General features: G+C 44.8%; 2 protein-coding genes and 1 pseudogene across 2 annotated transcripts; 2 read left to right on the plus strand and 1 right to left on the minus strand.

The window, feature by feature from the left end:
* Positions 1 to 988: 988 nt before the first annotated feature.
* LOC131848998 (uncharacterized) lies at positions 989 to 2764 on the minus strand (the record flags this gene model as incomplete). The annotated part of the gene is made up of 2 exons (XM_059198969.1): positions 1474 to 2764; positions 989 to 1442 (listed from the first exon to the last, which is right to left on the minus strand). Coding segments are annotated over exons 1-2 (1745 nt in total), but the record flags the coding sequence as incomplete, so codon positions are not given.
* A 5316-nt stretch (positions 2765 to 8080) lies between these two features.
* On the plus strand, positions 8081 to 11417 carry LOC131848994 (uncharacterized). The gene is made up of 2 exons (XM_059198966.1): positions 8081 to 8338; positions 10797 to 11417. Exons 1-2 carry the CDS (start codon positions 8081 to 8083, stop codon positions 11415 to 11417), a joined length of 879 nt encoding a protein of 292 aa, XP_059054949.1.
* Positions 11418 to 12351: 934 nt separating this feature from the next.
* On the plus strand, positions 12352 to 13084 carry LOC131848995 (uncharacterized; annotated as a pseudogene).
* The last annotated feature ends 10325 nt before the right edge of the window (positions 13085 to 23409 follow it).

Raw genomic sequence — 23409 nt, forward strand, 5'->3', positions numbered from 1 at the left:
TACATCGTCTAGCATAGACAAAAAGAGTCTCACTGACCTGTAAGTCCGTCCTTGCGGCACAGTTCGGCCGCTCATCGCCAGACAGGAGTCGCACACTGTCTAGCGATTTACTTTCACTAGATGTACACATCTTGATGGTTTTCACCAGCACTCACAATATTATATACTCTCGCACCGTGAAACAAGTTAGAACTTGTTTACACGGCGTTATCGCAGACGTGACGTCACTACGGCGCCGCTAGTCAGGCGGGCGACGCGGTCCGGGGTCGGCGGTGCGCGCGGTCCCAGCGGCACACGGAGCAACGAAAACACGTCCGCTCGCCACCACGTCTCGAACGCGACTCCAACCTAAGTAACCTTAACCTTTTTTTTTTTTTTTTTTACGTCAGGAAAATCCATCATGGAGAACCATTCCCTTAGGGAGGAATGGATACTGCCGGACTCCTACCTGCTAAAAACCTGACGACTATTCCTCCTTGAATCATATCGCCCGGGCCATGGGAACGCAAAGCATTCGCCCAAGACCCCGGCATGGTACCCATCGAAGGGACCTCCATCTAGGCGTGCAGGGAATAGTGTCTGCACGCCACCGCCAGACCCTAAAACCTCCCCGGCGAGCTTCGGATTGCCCTAACAATCCTCCACCCTAGGGTCAATTTTGGAGTCGATGCACACCTGATTTTACTCAAGTGTCCATCGACTCCCCCCCCCACCTGTGGCCCGTGCCGCGGCTCGGGCCTTCGGCAGGCGACACAAGTTAGTGGCGCCCACTCTATGGTCGGATTTCCGACCCGCCGCGGCACAGTACCGACAGTTCGGTGATGGCGCGGCGCACCGTGCGGCCTTATGGCCGGGCTCGCTGCAGCGGAAACAGATTCCGCTGCAGTCTTCCCCGGCGGTGCATCGGACGCCCACATGGCCTGTAAGAAGGCACCGATAACACCGCTGAGGTCGCGGGTCCAGCGACTGTACCCGCGCCATCACCCACCCTATCCTCAGCCGGCCGGCCTCGGCCAACTTCTTAGCGGCGGCCACTGGGCACCGCACCCACACGGAGCCCGTACCCTGGGAGTTGCGCCGGATTTCCCCGGTTTTTACCGCGGACTCCAGGCAACCCCCCTCGCGCATCACAGCGACGACCACGTCAGCCACCAGTGTCGAGTCGTCCAGGTCTCCGATTCTCAGTTCGGCCGACTTAACTGGCCTGGAGACCCGGACGACGTCCTCGGGCAGGACCTCCTCGATCCTGGCGGCTAACGCGTCTGCCGCCTCGCCTGTGTTGGCGCCGGGTATTTCTAAAATACGGGCTCCGGTTCTTCCCACGCGGAACCTCAGGTCGGTGATACCGAGCTGGGCCAAGGATATCTTGGCCTTCGCCTCGGTGAGCACCGACCCGTAGGTGACGCCCCTCTCCTCGGCTACCGGCCTCATGGTCAGGACGACTGCCGATGACCGAGGGGGGCGCGCTTTCACCTTCCGCGCGGAAGACTTCCGCTGCGGTTCCTCCCTGTGGCCGCCGCTTGGCGCCTTCGTTGGTCGCGCGCTGGTGGGACCTGCTCGGCTTGCGCCAGCGCCTTTGCGTTTTGCGCCTCACAACCGTCGCCCAGCCCTCCTTATTCGCTCCGGAGGTCGACGGTTGAGAGGCACGTACTCCGCTGGGCTCCCGAACCCTATCAGCCGCTACACCGGATGATCCGGCAGCAGGCGTACTCTTGGCGGCCTTTTGAGGCCGCGTTCGCTTCGCCGAGATCCGCTCCTCCATCTCGGCGAAGCGGGTGTTCATCAATTCGCCTACTCGCCGGATGATCCGGTCTTCGGCGTCCTCTGGCAGGGTTCGGGGCGTGGCGCCTTTCGGCGCTTCTGCCGTCGTCCCCGAGACCACCACCGGCGGAAGCTCAGCGGCGGTCTTCGCCTCTTCCAGCTGGCGCATGGTCTTATGCAGGGCGGCGCGGTCCAGAGCGCTCGACTTCTTGAGGTCCTCAAGTTGTCTAGCGCTCTCCCGCGCCTGCCGCTGCCATTCCTCCCTCTCCGCCTTCATTAGCTCCAGCTGTTCGGCTAATGAGGCGAAGGAACCGGCCTTCACCCGGAGGGCGACCAACTCGCGCCTCTCCTTCAGGCCCTCCTGGACCGCCGCATTGGACAGCTGCTGGGCCTCGTCCAGCTCAACGCGCAGCATGGCGACCTGTCTCGTGAGGGCCATTACCTCCGCGCTAGTCGACCGCTCTCTGAGGACATCGGACGCCGAACGGATGGCAGAGACGGCGTCCTTTACGTCCTTCACAATAGTGCCCTTCAGGTTGCCGGACTTTTTTATGGCGGCAAGTACCAGAAGGGCACTGTCCTCTATTTTAGCGGCCAGTTCATCGGCGCGCAACGACTCGTCCATGGATGACCGGTGGACGGCAGTCCTCGACGCGGAGACGGACCTGGAGGATCCGGCCGAGGCCGAACCCTCTGTCTCCATGCGTGAGGCTGGCCTGCGCTTACCCTTCCCACCTATCTTCGGGGTCGCAGCCCGCTTCTCCACCTGCACCACCTCGACGTCGTCGTCGGAGTCAAGATCTTGCGACTTCTCGACGACACGCCTCTTACGCCTGAGCCTTTTGGGCGACGTGCTCACCCTCAGGCAGTCCTCCGTCGTTACCGACAGGGAGTTGAGGTCCTCCGACGCAACCGACAATCCGGACTCCGTGCACTCGGAGTCCATGCCGGCCACGTGGATCTCCAGCTCCTCAATCCCCCGTACGGCCTCGACACACCTCATCACTTCTTCCTCCCACTCCCTCCTACGACTGAGCGTGTCCCCCCAGAAGACGCGGGACAGCCCACCCCCGGCAAATCCGGTGCGGTGGGGGAGGATTCTCCGGCCGCAGAGCGACCGGTACCTCCCTGGGGTACTTTATTTTTGCGTTCAGCCATTTTCCATATAGTACCTTTTTACGGGTGTGGTCCCGGACTCCTACCTACAGCGAAACGGAAAAAGAAAGAAAGAAACCAAAAAGGACAGAAAAGACAAAAGACAGACAAAGACAGAGAAAAACCTAAGACAAACTAAAACCAAAATAAATTAAAACAAAAACAAAAGGGGAGAAAAAACAAACCAAAACAAAAGAAGAAACAAACAAAACGAAGACTAAAACAAGAAGTTGGGCGGGTTCCTGACTCCGGGATCCTCGACTTTTGTCGAGGCATAGGAATCCGCAACCCGCCCAACCTGCCGGGCTACTGGCCGACATAGTAGCCGTATCCCGAAGGAACGACTACTATCCCGCCCGGGGCGTACCAGAACCAAACCATTGCTCGGCCACCGTTCCCCGCGGACGTATCCACGAGGATGGGGAAGCCTCCCAATGGCAGGCCCATACTAGGAGGTTGCCCGACCCACGCCCCAACCTAACTAACCTTTTTTTTTTTTTAACGAGGGGAAAGGTTTCAATACCGAAACGTCCGCCTTTATGAAGGGGAGCGGACGAATACTGTGGGACTGGACGAATCCGACCCACCAAAACCCCTCGGTGTTCCTCCAAAAACCACGAAAGACGCCTTCGTGCGGGTTCGCATTTGCATTCAACCGCACTCCGGCCGCGGGTCTCCAGTGAAGGAGCCGCCGAAGTTGGGCGCGGGGACCACTCCACGCCCACACTCCACGGATCACTCGCCTCCTGGGAACTTCGGATGCCCCTACATCCTCCGCTCCGAGTGTCCAAGTTGGGGATTCGGGTGAAAATACACCTTCCGCCCCCCACGCAAAGGCCGCGATCGCCGCTGCGTTGCGCTAGAAGCGCACCGCAGCCGCGACCGCGTATAGCCTTCCCGCCGGACGGAAGCGGTCCTGAAGGCACCGCTCCGCCCGGTGCCCCGACGGGTCGGGGCGACACACGCATACTTACCTTCGGCGACGTACTCCCTGCGCCGTCAGCAGTCTGCCCACCAAGCCGCACCAAGGCGCAGCCCGGGGATGTCCTCCGCAGATAGGACTCCCGATCTTAACATGTTAAAATCGGGAGCTGCCTACTCGTGAATACTTACCCAGATTCGCGATGCGCCTCCGGGACCGTATCCTCCATAAGCACTACCGCGCCACACGGTTAAACCGTAGGCGCCGGTAGTGTTGCCTCCCCGAGTGTTGCCCAGCGTCCGAAGACGCCTAGCAACGATCCTCCCGCTGTCTTCTCACGCCGCGTCGACTCCGTCGTCTGCGGGCGCTCCTCGCCCGGACGACGTCCTCCTCGTCGACAGCCGCGCCGACCGCCAGAGGTTTTTTATAGAGGTTGTCTCCTCGCAGCCCCGAGCGAACCCAGGGCCCCCGTTCTCACACTGGGCGGACGACCACTGTCATCACACCCAGTGCAAGTTTACGGTATGAAGATACACTCGCAGTCTTCGCCAGAGACAACTCCGTCGTCTACGGGCACTCCTGCCCGCAACTCCGTCCTCCTCATGACTCTGACTCCGACCGCGAGAGGTTTTTTATAGAGGTTGTCTCCTCGCAGCCCCGAGCGAACCCAGGGCCCCCGCTCCCACACTGGGCGGACGACCTCCTGTCATCACACCCAGTGCAAGTTTACGGTATGAAGGTACACTCGCAGTCTTGGCCAGAGATAACTCCGTTGTCTACGGGCACTCCTGCCCGCAACTCCGTCCTCCTCATTAACTCTGACGCCGACCGCGAGCGGTTTTTTATAGAGGTTGTCTCCTCGCAGCCCCGGGCGAACCCAGGGCCCCCGCTCTCACACTAGGTGGACGACCTCCTGTCATCAACACCCAGTGCAAGTTTGCGGTGTGAGTCAGTCCGGCTATGCGCAAAGCACCACCGGACCCGACCCGAATGCTTCGCTCACGGCCTGGACGGGTCCCGGATGGGGTCAGCACCCATTGTCCTAGCCGCTCGCGTCGCCCTCTCGCCGAAATCGGCCTAGGTGGCACGCCACCATAATTGGACGGGCGCCGTTAAACAGCGTCCACCCCCTACTCGCCGGGCTACTGGCCGACATAGTAGCAGTATCCCGAAGGAACGACTATTATCCCGCCCGGGGCGTACCAGAACCAAACCATTGCTCGGCCAGCGTTCCCCGCGGACGTATCCAGAGGATGGGGAAGCCTCCCAATGGCAGGCCCATACTAGGAGGTTGCCCCCCCACAACCCCCAACCAAACCTACCCTTTTTTTTTTTTTTTTTTTTTTTTTTTTTTTTTTTTTTTTCGAGGGGAAAGGTTTCAGTACCGAAACGTCCGCCTTTATGAAGGGGAGCGGACGAATACTGTGGGACTGGACGAATCCGACCCACCAAAACCCCCCCGGTGTTCCTCCTTTAAAACCGCGTGAAAGCGCCGTCATGCGGGTCCGCCGAAGCATTCGTCCGCATGCCGGCCGCGGGTCTCCACTGAAGGAGCCGCTCGGATGCGGGCGCGGGGACCACTCCGCGCCCGCCCTCCTCTGACCACTCGCCTCCTTGGAGCTTTGGATGCCCCTACATCCGCCGCCCCGAGTGTCTAGGTTGGGACTTCGGGTGCACGCACCGTCCGCCCCCCTCCACGCCGGGCGCACGAAGGCGGCGGAATAGCAACACCGCCCCGCCCGGTGCCCCGACACGGGTCGGGGACTCTCACACACAGACCACCAACAGCGACCAATTCAGCCGTCAATGGTCTGGGCCGCTGACCGTCTCAGGAGACGGTCCACGGCATCACTCACGCGGGGTGCAAAGCACCCCACAAACATACATACCCCGGGTCGCAAGGCGTTCCCCGGGGTAGTACGACTCTACTACGAACGCGGTGGATTCACCATCACCGCGCCCGGCCCCCGCAATGGGGGGGCAGCTACTCTCATCGGACTTAGAAGCCCGGCGCTCCGAAGAGCCACTACACCGCTCCGCCGATCGTCCTTGCGGACGCCAGGCAGGAGCGGGCCACTAGGGGGAGCAAGTCCCCATCGCCGAAAGGAGGGCACTAAGTGCTCGCCTCCTCCAGCGCCACACAGTCAAGTCCGGGTTCGGCACTCCACACACACACAGTCCCGTGTCGCCACACACATGCGGAGCCCACGCGGCTCCGCCAGGATAGAACCGCGCGGCGCCGCGTGCGCCGCGCGGCCCTCCACACCAGTCCCGCGGGACACACCCGCGGCGCCCACCCGGCTCCGCTGGGTCTCCGCGGTCCCGTCGGCGGCGGCGGGGGCCAGGCCACACCCGCCGCAAGCCAGTCCACACAATTGTACCGCGCGGCGCGACACCGAGCGACGCATCGAAGCGACACCGGGTGCGGCGCGCGGTCCTCCAAAACGGTCCCGCGGGACGCGCCGGCGGTGCCCACGCGGCTCCGCCGGGTCCCGCGGTCCCGCACCGGCGGGGGACGAGCCACGCCCGCCGGCGCCACAACCTAAGTAACCTTTTTTTTTTTTTTTTTAACGTGTGGAAAAATCTTCAAAAGACCGTCACCCCGCCGGAGGGATGGCGAGGTGGTGTGTGGGACTTGTACCCACTAAAAAACCACACGGTGTACCTACGAGCGCCTATGCCGGAGCCAGGGGATTCGCAAGTGCATTCTACCCCAGCTCCGACGGCGACGGCCCGCCCTGTAGATGTTGTAGGGCAGGCCCCATCTCGTTTTGTGGTTAGGGCGACCTATTTCGCCCTACTCCATTGTGGAGGCGTGTGGGTACACGCGCACACCTCCGGGGCCTTTGGATTGGGGGACTGCCTCCCTCAAGGCAGTCACCCCGGCCCCAGTGGGGGATAGAGGGGGGCGGAGTTGGATACGCCCCCACCTCTAGGCCTGGCTCTTCTGCGGCGGAGGGAAGCGGGACGAGCTGACTCCCGCTCCCTTTCCGCCGCCTCCTTCCGCGAGATAACTTCCTCGTAGAAGGAGCTCACCGCCAGCCACGATCTCTCGCTACTGATCATCCTCCGAACTAAATTCGGCAGCGAGAGATCGTCCCCCACTATTCGTGTGAGGACACGGCGCTCACTCTCGAACGCTGGACATTCGTCCAGCGTGTGTTGCGCCGTGTCCTCCACACCTCCGCACTCGTGGCAGCCGGTCGTCGGCTCCTTCCTCGCCACATGACACAGATACCGCCCGAAGCACCCGTGCCCGGACAGTATCTGCGTCATGCGGTACGTCAGTGGCCATCTCCTATTCATCCACCTTTTGAGGATGGGACGGACAGCCTCGACGGTCCTCAGGCCGGCTGACGGGCTCATTAGCCTTGCCCGCCATTCGATCCTGAGGATCCGCCGAAAGTCGGACCTCCGCGCTTCGATCTCATGACCAGCGGGTGCCTCCCCATGGAACGTCGCTCCGCGCGCCAGTGGTACACTGACGCGTGGAGCTCCGCTACCAAGTCCCACGGAGGAGACCCCGCCAGCAGACCCGCCGCTTCCCCGGATATGGTGCGGTAGCCTCTTATGGCCCGTATGGCCATGACCCTGTGTGGCCTGTTGAGGCAGGCCACATTTTCCCTACCTAGGGCCCCCACCCAGATGGGGGCCCCGTACAGGGCCATGGACCGCACCACGCCGAGGTATAGGCGGCGGGAACCCTAACCTTATCTAAGTCAATGCGGCCTATGGTAGATGAGTTGCGGCTTTGGTTTAGTGAGTTGCAGCCTAAATTGTTACATGATCCCCCTACAGAGTCGAGTACTCCTAAGCGGCTTCCATTAATATCTTCCCCTCTAATGTGTATTAAAAATAAACTACCTGACTTACCTATTCCTACCTTTAATGGCCAAAGCGGATCCTATTTGAGCTTCGTCGACCAATTTGATAGTATTGTCGATTCCCAGCCTGACCTTAGCCCTACTAATAAGTTACAGTACCTTGTTGGTGCATTGTCAGGTGAGCCTAAACGTCTCCTATTACATTTACATATTGAAGCAGAGAATTACCCAATCGCTCGTGATTTGTTAAAGCGGAGATATCATAATACGCGAATACTGGCGGATACATATATAACACAGATCCTTACCTTACCTATTTATTTAATTGAATGGATTATGTGCTTCGTTTCTCAACCCATTGTTAACAGCTTATCGTTGTTTAGAACGCTTAGAGCTACCTGTGACTAGTTGGTCATATATGCTAGTGCACATATGCCTTAATAAGTTGCCCCTGGAGTTAAAGGCTCGTTTTGAGCGGCGTTACGGTGGTGATAGTGATCGACTGCCCCAGTTTGATCAGATCATCACTTTTTTAGAGGATGAGTGCCGCCACCATGATAATGTAGGTGATTCAGCATTAGTAGATTCTGCCCCAACTTCCCGTACGTTTGAACGAAGACCTAAATACTCGCATAACCAGCAATCTAACCACCCGCGTAGGGCCTATGTTTCCCAGGTACCAGTTTCCAATAAGAAGTGCCATATGTGTAATAGTGATTCCCATTATTTACGTGAATGTCCCCAATTTCGTGATATGAACCCACGTGACCGATCTTATTTTATTAAATCGTCTGGCATGTGCTATCGATGTTTAGATAAACATTTGATAGCCAATTGCACACGTGATTACAGGTGTGCTGTCTGTGCTCGGTCCTCCCATCACACCTTACTGTGTTTTGACAATTCTCGAGATCCTGTTTATCCTAACCATCAGAATCGAAATAATACAAATTATCGCAATGCTGTTGTGCATGGTGCACCGCGTACATCACCTCCCCGCACGGGCGGGGGCCGTCCCCCTTATAACAGCCGTACTCCCTGTTGTGATTCGTCATCACCTGCACGTCGAGCTTCTCCTCCTACATACTCACGACAAGATTATCGTCGTATGTCCCCCCGCGGTCACTTCCCGAGATAAAACATACCATAAGTCACGTGACCTCCCCGACCGTTCTATGCATACCAACCATAGACGGAACTCGTCCCAATAACTAGGCGCTGTATCCCCCCTGCTTTCTCACCACATATTCCCTCCAATTCCCTAGTCCTCCTACCTACCGCCATTATTCATGTCAAATCGGCTTATGGTTATTTTATAGAGGCCCGTGCGTTATGTGATACAGGCGCACAAGGTTGTCTGCTTACTACCGACTTAGCTGTTGAGAGATTGAATGTCCCCTTATCATCAAACTCAGTACCTATTCGCGGTATTGGCAACATTCAATCTGTATATTCCCGCGGTTCTATTTCCCTTACCTTTAAACCAGTTCATAGATCGTATCCTGTGATAACAACCCCTGCAGTGGTTGTTGATGTAATTGCAGGCCCTCATCCTGAGATTGAGTTGCCTAGGCCTGTTGTTAATAGTATTAATCACCTTTCCGTAGCGGACCCCTCCTTTTATAAACCAGGGCCTATTGAGGTATTGTTAGGTGCCGACGTGTTCGGTTATCTTATGCAACCTGAAAAATCGATTTCTCTTCCTCATGGTCTGACCGGCCTTTCAACCGTTTTTGGTTGTGTGTTGTCTGGACCTGTTGCTGGTTACCTTAGGACTGAATCCTCTTCTGGCCATTGCTCCGTCCATCTCCTCATTTCTAAGAGTAGGATTGCCCCTATCCGTACTCGTCTCACAATTCCCAAGCTGGAATTGCAAGGAGCTGTGCTCCTCACAAAATTAATTCATTACGTTACCATCTATCTACAGAAGGTAATCGTGTTGGATGCTATCCACAGTTGGACGGATAGCAAAATTGTGCTGGCATGGATAAAGATTCCTCCTCACCTGCTTCAAAAATTCGAAGCAAACCGCGTGTCTCAAATCACCTCATCCGATTTCCCTTCCGAGTGGCATCATGTTCCTGGTTCTATTAACCCTAGCGATTGCGCTTCCTGAGGTCTTAGCGCATCGTCTCTTCTTAACCATGATCTATGGTGGTCTCCTTCCTGGTTGACAGAGTCCCCTAATCATTGGCCTATTGGTACAGACTTAACAAACAATCCTATTGATTCTTTACCTGGCCTTCGCTGTTTGTTAATTGAAATACCTACGCTAGCTATGATCTCTCGTTTCTCCTCTACCGGTATAGTTCCTTAAATAAACTAGTCGGAGTGTTAGGCTTTATTCTGCGTTTTATTTATAATGTTAAATATGTTAATTTACGTGTTATTAATCCTTACCTTTCTGTTGACGAACGACGGAATTCTTTGTTGATGCTTATTAAAGCAACCCAGTTACATGCATTTTCTAACGAGATAGAATCCTTAATATGCGGTAATGTTATTAAATCCCCTTTAAAACGGCTGTCGTGTTTCCTAGATGAAAACGGTTTAGTCAGAGTTGGCGGACGTATACGTAATTCTGAATGGGAATACGATGCTCGTCACCACACATTACTTTTACCTAAGTCTGGCCCCCTTGTAAAATTAATAATTTCCCATTATCATATCGAAAATTCTCATGCTGGTCCTAATGCCTTACATGCTATCCTTTCCCGTGAATACTGGATATTATCGGCCCGACGTGCTATTCAAAACATAATATTTCATTGTCTCTCTTGTTACCGCCTTAAAGCATCCGTATCTCAACCCCCTATGGGTGATCTACCCAGGGACCGGGTTACTTCGGCTAGACCATTTTCTCGTGTTGGCACTGACTTTGCGGGCCCTTTCTATACTAAAGTACAATCCTATCGAAATAAGAAAATAGTAAAGAGTTATCTGTGTGTATTTGTTTGCCTGTCAACTAAAGCGGTACATTTGGAAGTAGTATCCGACCTTAATCTTTCCTATCTACCTTTATCCGATTTGTTGCGCGTCGCGGATTACCTACCTTTATACGTTCGGATTGTGGACGAAATTATTTAGGAGCGAGTAACTATATTAGAGAGCTTGATTCATTCCTGTCCCAAAAGCATGATGATCTTGCTTCACAACTAGCCCGCAAGAATATAAATTGGGTATTTGACCCACCGGCCTGTTCTCACTGGGGAGGATTGTTTGAAGTAGCCGTTAAGTCTGCCAAGACGCACCTTAAACGAGTAATCGGTGAAAATCCCCTTACCTTTGAGGAATTGACCACTGTATTTGCAAAAATTGAGTCTGTACTTAACTCTCGGTCTTTGTGTTCCTTATCTCAAGATCCCAATGATCTTGAAGTGTTAACCCCTGGTCACTTTCTCATTGGTCAACCCCTTACTGCGTTACCCGAGTACCCATTGAGAGACGAGAAGCAGCATCGCATTTCACGCTTTCACTTATTGCAACAGATTACTCAACATTTTTGGTCGCGGTGGCATTCAGAGTACCTATCAACCCTTCAAACTCGTAATAAGTGGACTTCTCCTATGAATCCTCCTAATGTTGATGAATTGGTTTTGATAAAGGATGACAACCTCCCTCCTTTGGAGTGGCGCCGCGGACGTATAGTACAGTTATTTCCTGGTCAAGACGGTGTAATTCGAGTGGTCGAGGTCAAAACCTCTACTGGTTCCTTAAAACGTTCTCTTACAAAACTGGTACGCCTCGGCACATGACACAGATGCCGCCCGAAGCATCCGTGCCCGGACAGTATCTGCGTCATGTGGTATGTCAGTGGCCATCGCCTACTCATCCTCCTTTTGAGGATGGGACGGACAGCCTCGACGGTCCTCAGGCCGGCCGATGGACTGGCCAGCCTTTCTCTCCACCTGATCCTGAGGCGGGCGGCGGAGCACTCCTCCCTCAACGCCGCTATCTCCTCCGACCACCAGTACACCTGACGGCTAGGAGGTCGAGGGCCGGCTCGGGGCATCGCGTACGTTTGAACGAAGACCTGAATACTCGCATAACCAGCAATCTAACCGCCCGCGTAGGGCCTACGTTTCCCAGGTACCAGTTTCCAATAAGAAGTGCCATATGTGTAATAGTAATTCCCATTATTTACGTAAATGTCCCCAATTTCGTGATATGAACCCACGTGACCGATCTTATTTTATTAAATCGTCTGGCCTGTGCTATCGTTGTTTAGATAAACATTTGATAGCACCTTACTGTGTTTTAACAATTCTCGAGATCCTGTTTATCCTAACCATCAGAATCGTAATAATACAAATTATCGCAATGCTCTTCTGCATAGTGCACCGCGTACATCACCTCCCCGCACGGGTGGGGGCCGTCCCCCTTATAACAGCCGTACTCCCTGTTGTGATGTCTATCTCCTTACCTTTAAACCAGTTCATAGATCGTATCCTGTGATAACAACCCCTGCAGTGGTTGTTGATGTAATTGCAGCCCCCATCCTGAGATTGAGTTGCCTAGGCCTGTCGTTAATAGTATTAATAACACCTCTCCAATGAAAATTAATTTAATTATATAATTTTGACATTTTTACTATAATTATTGTATGAAATTATAACTTCAGTGTTTATTTACCTGTAGAACTATTTTCTCCTTTCTTTATTCACCAAACAATAATATATTTTACTAACTATGGAGTCACTACACAACACCATGGCGCAGATGATGGAACATTTTAACAAAAAAATGATGGAGTTCCAGACCGACTTGCAGAAGGCAAAGTCAGAGCCCGCAAGTATTTCTTCACTGGAGTCAAACTTCAAAACATTCCAGTCCTTTACTATCTCTGCACTCACTACTCTACAGCAACAAGTTGAGTTAGTGACTCAAAAACAGGATCACTTAGAGATGCACTCCCGCCAGAAGATTCTATTACTGCATGGTATTCCGGAGTCTCAAAGAGAATCTGTGCCTCAGGTGGTATCTAAGGTGATTGCGGACAGGCTCGAGGTCGATGGCTTTTCTACTGACCAAATCCGCCGATGTCGCCGTCTAGGACAGTCATTAAAAGATAAACCACGGCCAATAATCGTCAAATTCCATGACTTGGATGTAAGAAATGAGGTGTGGCATTCAAAGACGAAACTGAAGAGTAGTGGAATAACAATGTCGGAGTTTCTAACTGCGTCTCGACATAGCGTATTTATGTCGGCTAGACAGCATTTTGGCGTAAAAAAAATGCTGGACACATAATGGCTTTATTGTCATTATTACTGACGATGGTTCGAGGCATCGGGTCAGCTGTATTGCTGAGGTTAATAAGCTGATCGATTCGTCGCCGTCGGTTACACAAGCCTCACCAGTCGCCACCAGCTGTAAACAACCGGCCGCCGGTAATTCTCGCTCAAAGCGTGCTAAAAAGTGATTGTAAACAGTGTTTGTGTATATTCCCATTTAGACGTAACCATGCCGCTTAGGCGCGTAATCACCACAGCACTTCTAAATATAGCTTTTAATGTAGATTTTTAATATTTTTACCCACTTTTATTTTGTTTTATATTAACTTTTGTTTTCTGTTATGTCAATTAATTTTAGTTTTATTTCTGTCATAAAAAGTAATTCTTTTTATTGTTATTGTTTTAAATGTCACTCATTTAATGAATGACACCTGACTTAGCTGTCAAATGTCAGTACAAGAGTTGCGATGTTTACGTTCCGTTAACGTCTTTTTTTTTTTTTTTGTCAATGTTTTGATATATTGTTGTACTCCATTAATTTCTCTTCTTTTTTTTATGTAAAATTTATTACAATTTACTAGCAGGTAGATAATTTTGTTGTTGTTTTGGGACTTTGATATTAATTATAGTTAAGTTTTAAATCATTAGCATATTTACATACTATTTTATATAATTATTGTATATTTATATATATTATTTACATGTCGAGACGAAACTCTCTTTGTTCCAATGCAACTTCCTCCAATTCTAGTTATGATTCTACATTCAATGAGATTATTCCTTTGAACGAAATTCTAGATATAAATTTTGATAACACAAATAAAAATTTTAATGTATTGCATATTAACGCACAAAGCATTCCAGCGCATTATCCGGATTTGCTTACATCTTTTGATGTAAAAACCGTGTCTTCCATCTAGTTTATATGTACTACCTGGTTTCACTCTTATCCGTAATGATCGAACAGTGGGAGGTGGTGGAGGAGTTGCCATTTATCTACGTTCCCATATTCCCTATAAAATTGTCAGTACGTCTACTATTTCCTACCCTCTAATGAGCCAGAATTTCTTTTCATTGAAATTTACCTATCCCATTCTAATATACTTCTAGGTGTTTTTTACAGTCCCAATTCATCAATTGACTATTTCGCTCTTCTTGAAAATACTCTAGAAAACCTTATTCCTTCTCACAATCACACTATTCTCATGGGTGATTTTAATACGTGTCTGTCAAAAATGATCACCGCGCCCAACGCCTCAGATCTCTTGCCACATCCTGCAATCTCAATATTCTTCCTCTCCAGCCTACTCATTTTTTCCCTAACTCCAATCCTTCTCTGTTAGACCTTTTATTTGTATCCTCTCTTGAACATGTTGTCAGGTATGGTCAGTGCCCTGCTGACGCTTTTTCTTACCATAACCTAATCTATGTCTCGTACAAAATCCGCCCTCCTAAAAACAAACGGAAAGTTATAATGCGGCGTAGTTTTGGTACCATTGATATGGAGAAATTGCGTGTAGATGCTGCCTCTTTGGACTGGTTGGCGATTTCGGAACTTAGCACAGTCGATGAACAATTACACCTTTTTAACTCTTTCCTTTTAAAATTGTACGATAGTCATGCTCCTGTTCGTCTTGTGCGGGTCAAACACCTTCCTGCGCCTTGGCTTACGGAAGATATAAAGGTTCTTCAGGCGAGAAAATATAGGGCTAAGGCTAAGTTTCGAGCCAATCCTGACAAATTCCATGACACGTATGTTCGAGCTCGAAATATCTGCAATAAGGCGTGTAGGGATGCTCAACGTCGCCACTTTTACACCTCCGTAGAAAATGGAGACCCTGCTAAGGTCTGGAGATTTCTCAAATCTTTGGGAGTTGGAAAAAATCAAAATTCTAGTAATAACAATATAGACATCGAAAGTCTCAATAAACATTTCTGCTCTTCCGTTGGTTTTGACTACAACGACAAAGTAAATACTTTAAACATTCTCTCTGCTATTCCAATTCCCACATTTTCTTTCAATCAATTCTACGATTGTGATGTTAAGAAAAATATATTAGCTATTACATCGAATGCCACAGGGAATGATAGCGTTAGTCGCAAAATGATCATCCCAATCCTTGAATTCATCCTTCCTACTATTACTTTCATACTCAATAACTCCATATCCTCTAGTGTCTTCCCTTCCTTGTAGAAAGATGCTCACATAATCCCTATAGCAAAAAAGAGTACTCCTTCAACCTCCTCAGACTATCGCCCTATTTCTATACTCCCATTTCTGTCTAAAGTCTTAGAGCGCTTAGTGCACTGTCAATTATTTGAATTCCTTTCAGAAAATAACATTCTCAACCCTCTCCAATCTGGTTTCCGTCCGGGTCATAGCACGACTACTGCTCTCATCAAAATCACCGATGACATTCGACGTGGCATGGACAAGTCGCAGTTGACGGTGTTAACGTTACTGGACTTCAGTAATGCATTTAACACCATTGACTTTGATGTCTTGCTCGGTTTACTACGTTCTCTTAACATATCTCCAACGGTAATTGAGTGGTTTCGTACTTACCTGTATGGGCGCCGGCAGCGAATCTGTATAGAGGATAAGTATTCGTCCTGGTGCTATACAACTGCTGGCGTGCCTCAGGGTGGCGTATTATCTCCTCTTCTTTTCGCATTGTTTATCAATTCAATCACTCTTAATCTTCGTTCATCCTACCACCTTTATGCAGATGATCTCCAAATTTACTCACTGACTGACTTAAATAATGTAACCGACGCCATTCGTGACATTAATATGGACCTGTCTCGTATACTTGACTGGAGTAAAGCTTATGGCCTTGCAATTAATCCAGCAAAAACGCAATGTGTCATAATTGGAAGCCCTTCTTACATCTCCAAATTAAAATCATAACATCTTCCTCCTGTTACCTTTAATAACTATAACATCGAATATAGTGTTTGCGTTAAAAACTTAGGTATATATTTTGATGAAACACTGTTTTGGTGTTATCAATTATCGCAGTTGAGCAGAAAAATATTTGCGTCAATTGGAGGTCTCAATTGGCTGCGAAATTTCCTGCCATTGGATACCAAGATTACGCTAGCACATACATTACTACTTCCTATCCTAGATTATGCCGATTCTTGCTATACTAATCTCACTGAAGAATAGCTAAACAAACTTGAGCGACATCAAAATATGTGTATAAGGTTTATATTTGGTCTCCGCAAATATGACCATGTTTCTCAGTTTCGCAATAAACTCAAGTGGCTTCCTATCCGTTTTCGCAGGAATTGGCACATACTGTCCCTCCTTTATTCTATTCTTTTCAATCCTTCCAATCCTGATTAATTAAAACAGAGCTACGTGTTTCATAACGATTCGCAAGACCGAGAGTTGCGCAGTACGAGACGTCTTTGTTTGGTAACCCCTCCTCATTCTACTAACTTCTTTTCCCAATCCTTCACTGTCCAGGCTATCCTTCTTTGGAACTCCTTGCCACTTTCTATCAGATCTGCCCAATCCCAGTCCATTTTTAAAAAACTAGTAAAATCTCACTTTCTCTCCAATTAAAAATCTTTCTGTAATGTCCTGTTCTGTTAGACATGTAATTAATTATATATTCTATTTATGTATATGTATTCTCTTTATATATGTATATATATATATATATATATAAATATCCCCTTGGGCACTTTGTGGCTCAGACGTGCCGTATAGGTAGTTTTTTGTTGATCCTTTTTCACTTGTTGATCCGGAGGCCTTTTGTTGATCTAATGCCAGATGACCATATGTAAATGTTGCTCCGTTTTGAGCCACAACTGTCACGACGAGTAATAATAATAATTAAGCGATTTATACACGATTTTATACAAATCCACCTTTTTGGCATACGAGCAGTTCTTGATCCAATTCAAACGGGCCAATCAGGGTGCAGCATTTGCCAAGGGCTTCCTCATTGGCACGTTTGGGCTACTACATTATGGCTACAGTAACTTAATAATGTCTAGCTAGTATTTCAAGAATAATAGTCTATCTAATCTAAATATTTATAGAAATCAGTCTGGAGTAACGTGACTCCAGATCAAACCTCAATACTTGTTATTTTTTGGACGGGAATCTTTTCTTTTGTAACAACGTTACTGAGCGAATAAAGAGAAGACGCAACGGCGGATCCAGGGGGGAGCGTCATGGAGGTCATGGGAGTCATGGGGGCGTCATGACTCTCCCCCCCTTAGCCCAGGACTTAGGTAGACCACTAATTGAACTAAAAAATAATGAAACAGCAAATTTTTTTGCACGATCGGAGTGTTGGTGCAGTAGTATTAATTATAATTAAACATTGTTACTTAAAACATATCAGTTAAAGTACTATAACACTAAAAGCAAAATAGGTATTTTCAAAATACTTTTTCAAACTAAATTACCCTTTGAGTTTTTGTCCAAACCTCAGATATTTTATTTATTTTAGGTATATCAATCATTACATAGTATAGTATAGTATAGTATAAAACAAAGTCGCTGTCGCATCTAACAAGTACATAAATAAAGAAAGAAGACTTTTTGGCTCTGAATATATTTCAAAAATCAATTACTTGTGTTAATCAATTTACATACTCGTTCTTATTTCATAGTACTTGTTTTGATCCGAATATATACAGATACCGTAACGGTCTATTAATTATGAATTTATTATACCTAACCTAGATATTTTATTTTGACGAAACTCCGTGTAGTAGTAGTATCCGATAAGGGTATGCGAACCCTAAGTATTATTTCAAAATGACCAGTAATTTCGAAGAAATAAGCCTTTGAATTTTGAATTTTGATTTTAATAAGCCTTTGAATCAATTTACCAAACGGACGCTCAAGGTTCGATTCCCGCCACCTATTTTTTTGTCTTTATTCTAATTTTAAATTAACTATTTTAATAATTAAATGAATTTAATCGAACAAAACGTTGTTAAGTATTCAATTAATTTTAATTTACATTACCTATTGTACTTTCTAAATTGTAAAGCAGCTAACAATTATAGTAAGATCTTATAAATAACTAACACAACAAGTAAAACATTTTAAATGTATTTTCTTTATTATTACAAATATTTTTTATGCATAATATAATAGTTAATATCACTTAAAATTAATTTAATACTTAACAACGATTTTATCGATTAAATTCATTTAAATATAACCCATAAATGTATAAATATTATATATAAATAAATACATAATGATCTGATAATCAAATTATAAGTACAGTCTCAAATTGAAAGTAAGAAAAACAGAAAATATAGGGAGAACTATAAGGATATAACAGAAAGATGTGAAAATTGGAGAAGGACAGTAAAAAAGTTACAAATTTAAATAATGTTGCCGCAATTTCTGTTTAAATGAATTTATTACATTATATATATCAGGCATACGACTAGCCTTATGACTGTTACTTTTTTTTAATCTATACATCTATACATGTAAATAAAATTGGAGTGTCTGTTTGTAATATTGAAATAACCGTTTTTACTACATGCATATGAATATATATAAGGTACATATACCAAAATAACTATTTTTATAATTTTAGTCTGTCTGTCTGTCTGTCTGTTTGTTCCGGCTAATCTCTGAAATGGCTGGACCGATTTTGACGGCACTTTTTTTTGGCAGGTAGCTGATTTATAAGGAGTAACTTAGGTTACTTTTATTTTAGAAAAATAAAGTTAAATTCCACGCGGACGAAGTCGCGGGAACAGCTTGTTTTTAATAAAAACATCTTTTTTGTGGTACTTGAGAATGTTGAAGCCTGTTGTTTGTAATATTGAAATAACCGTTTTTTACTACTTGCATATGAATATAAATACGGTACATACACCAAAATAACATATTTTATAATTTTTGTCTGTCTGTCTGTTTGTTCCGGCTAATCTCTGAAATGGCTGGACTGATTTTGACGGGACTTTTTTTGGCAGGTAGCTGATGTAATAAGGAGTAACTTAGGCTACTTTTATTTTAGAAAAATAAAGTTAAAAACCACGTGGACGAAGTCGCGGGAACAGCTAGTGTATAATATATTAGAGATACCTACGTGTTTTTTTATTGATGACTAGCTGTACACGGGATTTCGTCCGTGTTGAATTTAACTTTATTTTTCTAAAATATAAGAAGTTAAATTCCACGCGGACGAAGTCGCGTGTACAGCTAGTTGTCGGTAGGCTAGCGATTTAGCTAGCACACTGCTTTGATTCCTGCTTGGTGGTCGAGGGTTCGATTCCTCGCACGCTGCAAACATTTGTATTCATGAGTATGATTGTTTGTAACGGTCTGGGTGTTTTCTATGTATAGATAATATATATGTATTTACGAAAAAAAATCTTTGTATTTATATCAGTACCCATAACATAATCTTCAGCTAGCTTAACTTGGGTCTAGATGAAGCTGCGTGAATTGTCCTGAGATTACTATTATTACTATAATAAATCTTTTCAAATCAGCCGATGTTTATTTTTGCCATAATACGTGCTGTTACCATGTGATAATATTACGTACGTACTTATTAAACTATTAACTTATTATTAAATTATTAACTATTTATACTGTTTTAAATGTGATGCGTTCATTATTTATATTTCCTTTGAATTAAAGACAAATGTATATATATATATATATACACTTGCACACTTAGTTGATCCAGCCACGATCCGTAGATATTGCTGATTCCACTGTCTCTCTCTTTCTATCACTATCTTTGTATTCTAATATGCGATGTTGCCGTTCCGGCCGAGACCATGCGTTGTTGCCAAATGTATTCGTCGATAGTAGTAGATACCTATACTCGATATATATTTTTTCAACAATTTCCTGCAATAGTGAATCCGTATCGGCAATTTTTTTTAAATGCACAAAGATTTTTTGGCTCTGAATATATTTAAAAATCATTTACTTGTGTGTTGATGAATTTATATACTATTACATGAAGTACCTAATACTTGTTTTGATTTGAATAGGTAGCGATATTATGAATTTATTATACGTAATCTAAAGATTTTGACGAAATAAAAGTAATTAGTTATCTGTTAACCTTGACTTCATGCTGGCACCAGTATTATCAGATGATGAACATACTCTTCGAAAACTTACAGCAGAAATATCGTGTTTGGACTCATTAGATAGGTCTCGATGAATAGAGTTTAAAAAACTTAAAATAAATGGTAAATTAGAAATAATGTATAAAAACCCCCTACGTAAAATTCAACCACTTTAAACTTAATAATAATAATAATTAGGAAAAGAGAAAAGCTATACATGCACTGAAAGTAATTGATGCCTTCCACACAATATTTTCAGTATTAAACAACTCTGATTGTTCAGTAAAAGTGTAAATACACTGGTAACCTTTAATCATATTTTATATGCAAACATTACATATACAAACCCTAAAGTTTTATTTCAGAATAGCCAGTAGTTTTCAAGAAATAAGTCTTTGAAATTGTACGTGTAACTTATATATGTATATACTAGTTTTTTTACCATAACAAACAACACCAATATGGCCTAGTTAGTAGTTTACCTGTGTACCAATTAATAATAATAGTAATCTCAGGACAATTCACACAGCTTCATCTAGACCCAAGTTAAGCTAGCTGAAGATTATGTTATGGGTACTGATATAAATACAAAGATTTTTTTCGTAAATACATATATATTATCTATACATAGAAAACACCCAGACCGTTACAAACAATTTAATAATAAGTTAATAGTTTAATAAGTACGTACGTAATATTATCACATGGTAACAGCACGTATTATGGCAAAAATAAACATCGGCTGATTTTAAAAGATTTATTATAGTAATAATAGTAATCTCAGGACAATTCACACAGCTTCATCTAGACCCAAGTTAAGCTAGCTGAAGATTATGTTATGGGTACTGATATAAATACAAAGATTTTTTTTCGTAAATACATATATATTATCTATACATAGAAAACACCCAGACCGTTACAAACAATCATACTCATGAATACAAATGTTTGCAGCGTGCGAGGAATCGAACCCTCGACCACCAATCAGGAATCAAAGCAGTGTGCTAGCTAAATCGCTAGACTACCGACAACTAGCTGTACACGCGACTTCGTCCGCGTGGAATTTAACTTCTTATATTTTAGAAAAATAAAGTTAAATTCAACACGGACGAAATCCCGTGTACAGCTAGTCATCAATAAAAAAACACGTAGGTATCTCTAATATATTATACACTAGCTGTTCCCGCGACTTCGTCCACGTGGTTTTTAACTTTATTTTTCTAAAATAAAAGTAGCCTAAGTTACTCCTTATTACATCAGCTACCTGGCAAAAAAAGTCCCGTCAAAATCGGTCCAGCCATTTCAGAGATTAGCCGGAACAAACAGACAGACGGACAAAAATTTTAAAATATGTTATTTTGGTGTATGTACCGTATTTATATTCATATGCAAGTAGTAAAAAACGGTTATTTCAATATTACAAACAACAGGCTTCAACATTCTCAAGTACCACAAAAAACATGTTTTTTCTATCAAATAAACCGTTTTTATTAAAAACAAGCTGTTCCCGCGACTTCGTCCGCGTGGAATTTAACTTTATTTTTCTAAAATAAAAGTAGCCTAAGTTACTCCTTATAAATCAGCTACCTGCCAAAAAAATTACCGTCAAAATCGGTCCAGCCATTTCAGAGATTAGCCGGAACAAACAGACCGACAGACAGACAGACAAAAATTATAAAAATTGTTATTTGGTATATGTACCTTTATATATATTCATATGCATGTAGTAAAAAACGGTTTTTTCAATATTACAAACAGACACTCCAATTTTTATTAAATATATAGATGTATAGATTATTATTTATTTATTTATTTATTCATCCAAAATAATACAAATTGTGTAGGATAACGTAATAGTAACATTACAGTAAAATTTTGTCAACAACATAATAGCAACTTAAATATTAAATCTCGGTATATCTATAGACTAGCTGGGCCCAGCGACTTCGTCCGCGTGAAATTTTATTTTATTTTTCTAAAATAACAGTAGCGTAAGTTACTCCTTATTACATCAGCTACTTGCCAAAAAAAGTCCCGTCAAAATCGGTCCAGCTATTTCAGAGATTAGCCGGAACAAACAGACAGACAGACAGACAAAACTTGTAAAATATGTTATTTTGGTGTATACCGTATTTATATTCATATGCAAGTAGTAAAAAACGGTTATTTCAATATTACAAACAGACAGGCCAATTTTATTTACATGTATAGATGTATAGATTAAAAAAAAAGTAACAGTCATAAGGCTAGTCGTATGCCTAATATATACAATAATGTAATAAATTCATTTAAACAGAAATTGCGGGAACATTATTTAAATTTGTAACTTTTTTACTGTCCTTCTCCTTTTTTCACATCTTTCTGTTATATCCCTATAGTTCTCTCTATATTTTCTGTTTTTCTTACTTTCAATTTGAGACTGTACGTATAATTTGATTATCGGATCATTATGTATTTATTTATACATTTATGGGTTATATATTTATGTATGTATATTGTTATTTTTTTATAGAAATGTATATTTTGCTTTGTATTTATATATCTTTTTTTGACATTTCTTATTTATATTAGTGCACCGCCAATAATCTTTCGCTGCACCACTCATGGTTGCCTGGTAAATAACGCGGAAAAATATTAAGTCCGCCACATGTACAAATTTTTTTGTGCATTAAAGTTAAAGAAATAAAAAAATACAATACTGTTTAATGAAAATGCGTGTTGTCTAGTTCTTTGAGATGTCTTAAGGATAACCAACAATAACCATTTTTTATCTTTTACATTTTACGGGAATTTTTTTTATCGTATGTTTCCCTTAAAATCAAGTAAACTACGTTATTACGTCATAATCTAAAGAAATAATAATCCTTTATAGTGATATATCCACTATAAAATACCAAAAAGTAGCAATGTAATTCGTTACGCGTGAATCAGGTGTTATAAGGTCAAAGGTCGGTGCACCCCGCGTATTTGATAAATAGTGCTTCTCTGGATGTCTTTAAGAGAAAATGGCAGTATGTACGTGTATATGTCACACACAAGTCCTTAAGTGTTAAGTTTTTCAAATGTACAATAAAGAATAAATATTTTTAAGTACAGTACTTACGTACATTAATATAATACCTACTTTTTACTTGTATCTATTGTTATCAAAATTAATTTATAAGTTCTTAACTTGACCACGACTATGTGACCCTCTCTTGGCGCCAAAACGAGTGAAAAAATGAACAGCATACGACGACGACGTAGTACCTATAGAGTGGAGCAACTGCTTATTCAGTTTTATTCAACTATTTAGTCCCTCCACCGTTACAATGAATGGAGGCGGATATTACAATGTACGTAGCATTGCGAATATAAAATATCTAGATTAGGTATAATAAATTCATAATTCATAGGCCGTTACGGTATCAGAGCCAAAGTCTTCATTCTT

This window comes from Achroia grisella, unplaced genomic scaffold, assembly GCF_030625045.1.
Source record: "Achroia grisella isolate CSIRO2021 unplaced genomic scaffold, CSIRO_AGI_Agris_v1 utg618, whole genome shotgun sequence".
In the NCBI taxonomy this organism is placed as follows: Eukaryota; Metazoa; Arthropoda; class Insecta; order Lepidoptera; family Pyralidae; genus Achroia; species Achroia grisella.

Bases quoted from the DNA above. Each gene is read 5' to 3' on its own strand.
- LOC131848994 (XM_059198966.1), top strand. From the start codon at position 8,081: ATGCTAGTGCACATATGCCTTAATAAGTTGCCCCTGGAGTTAAAGGCT. The intron at 8,339-10,796 runs GTACCAGTTTCC...CTGTCCCAAAAG, and splicing joins GTAGGGCCTATGTTTCCCAG to CATGATGATCTTGCTTCACA.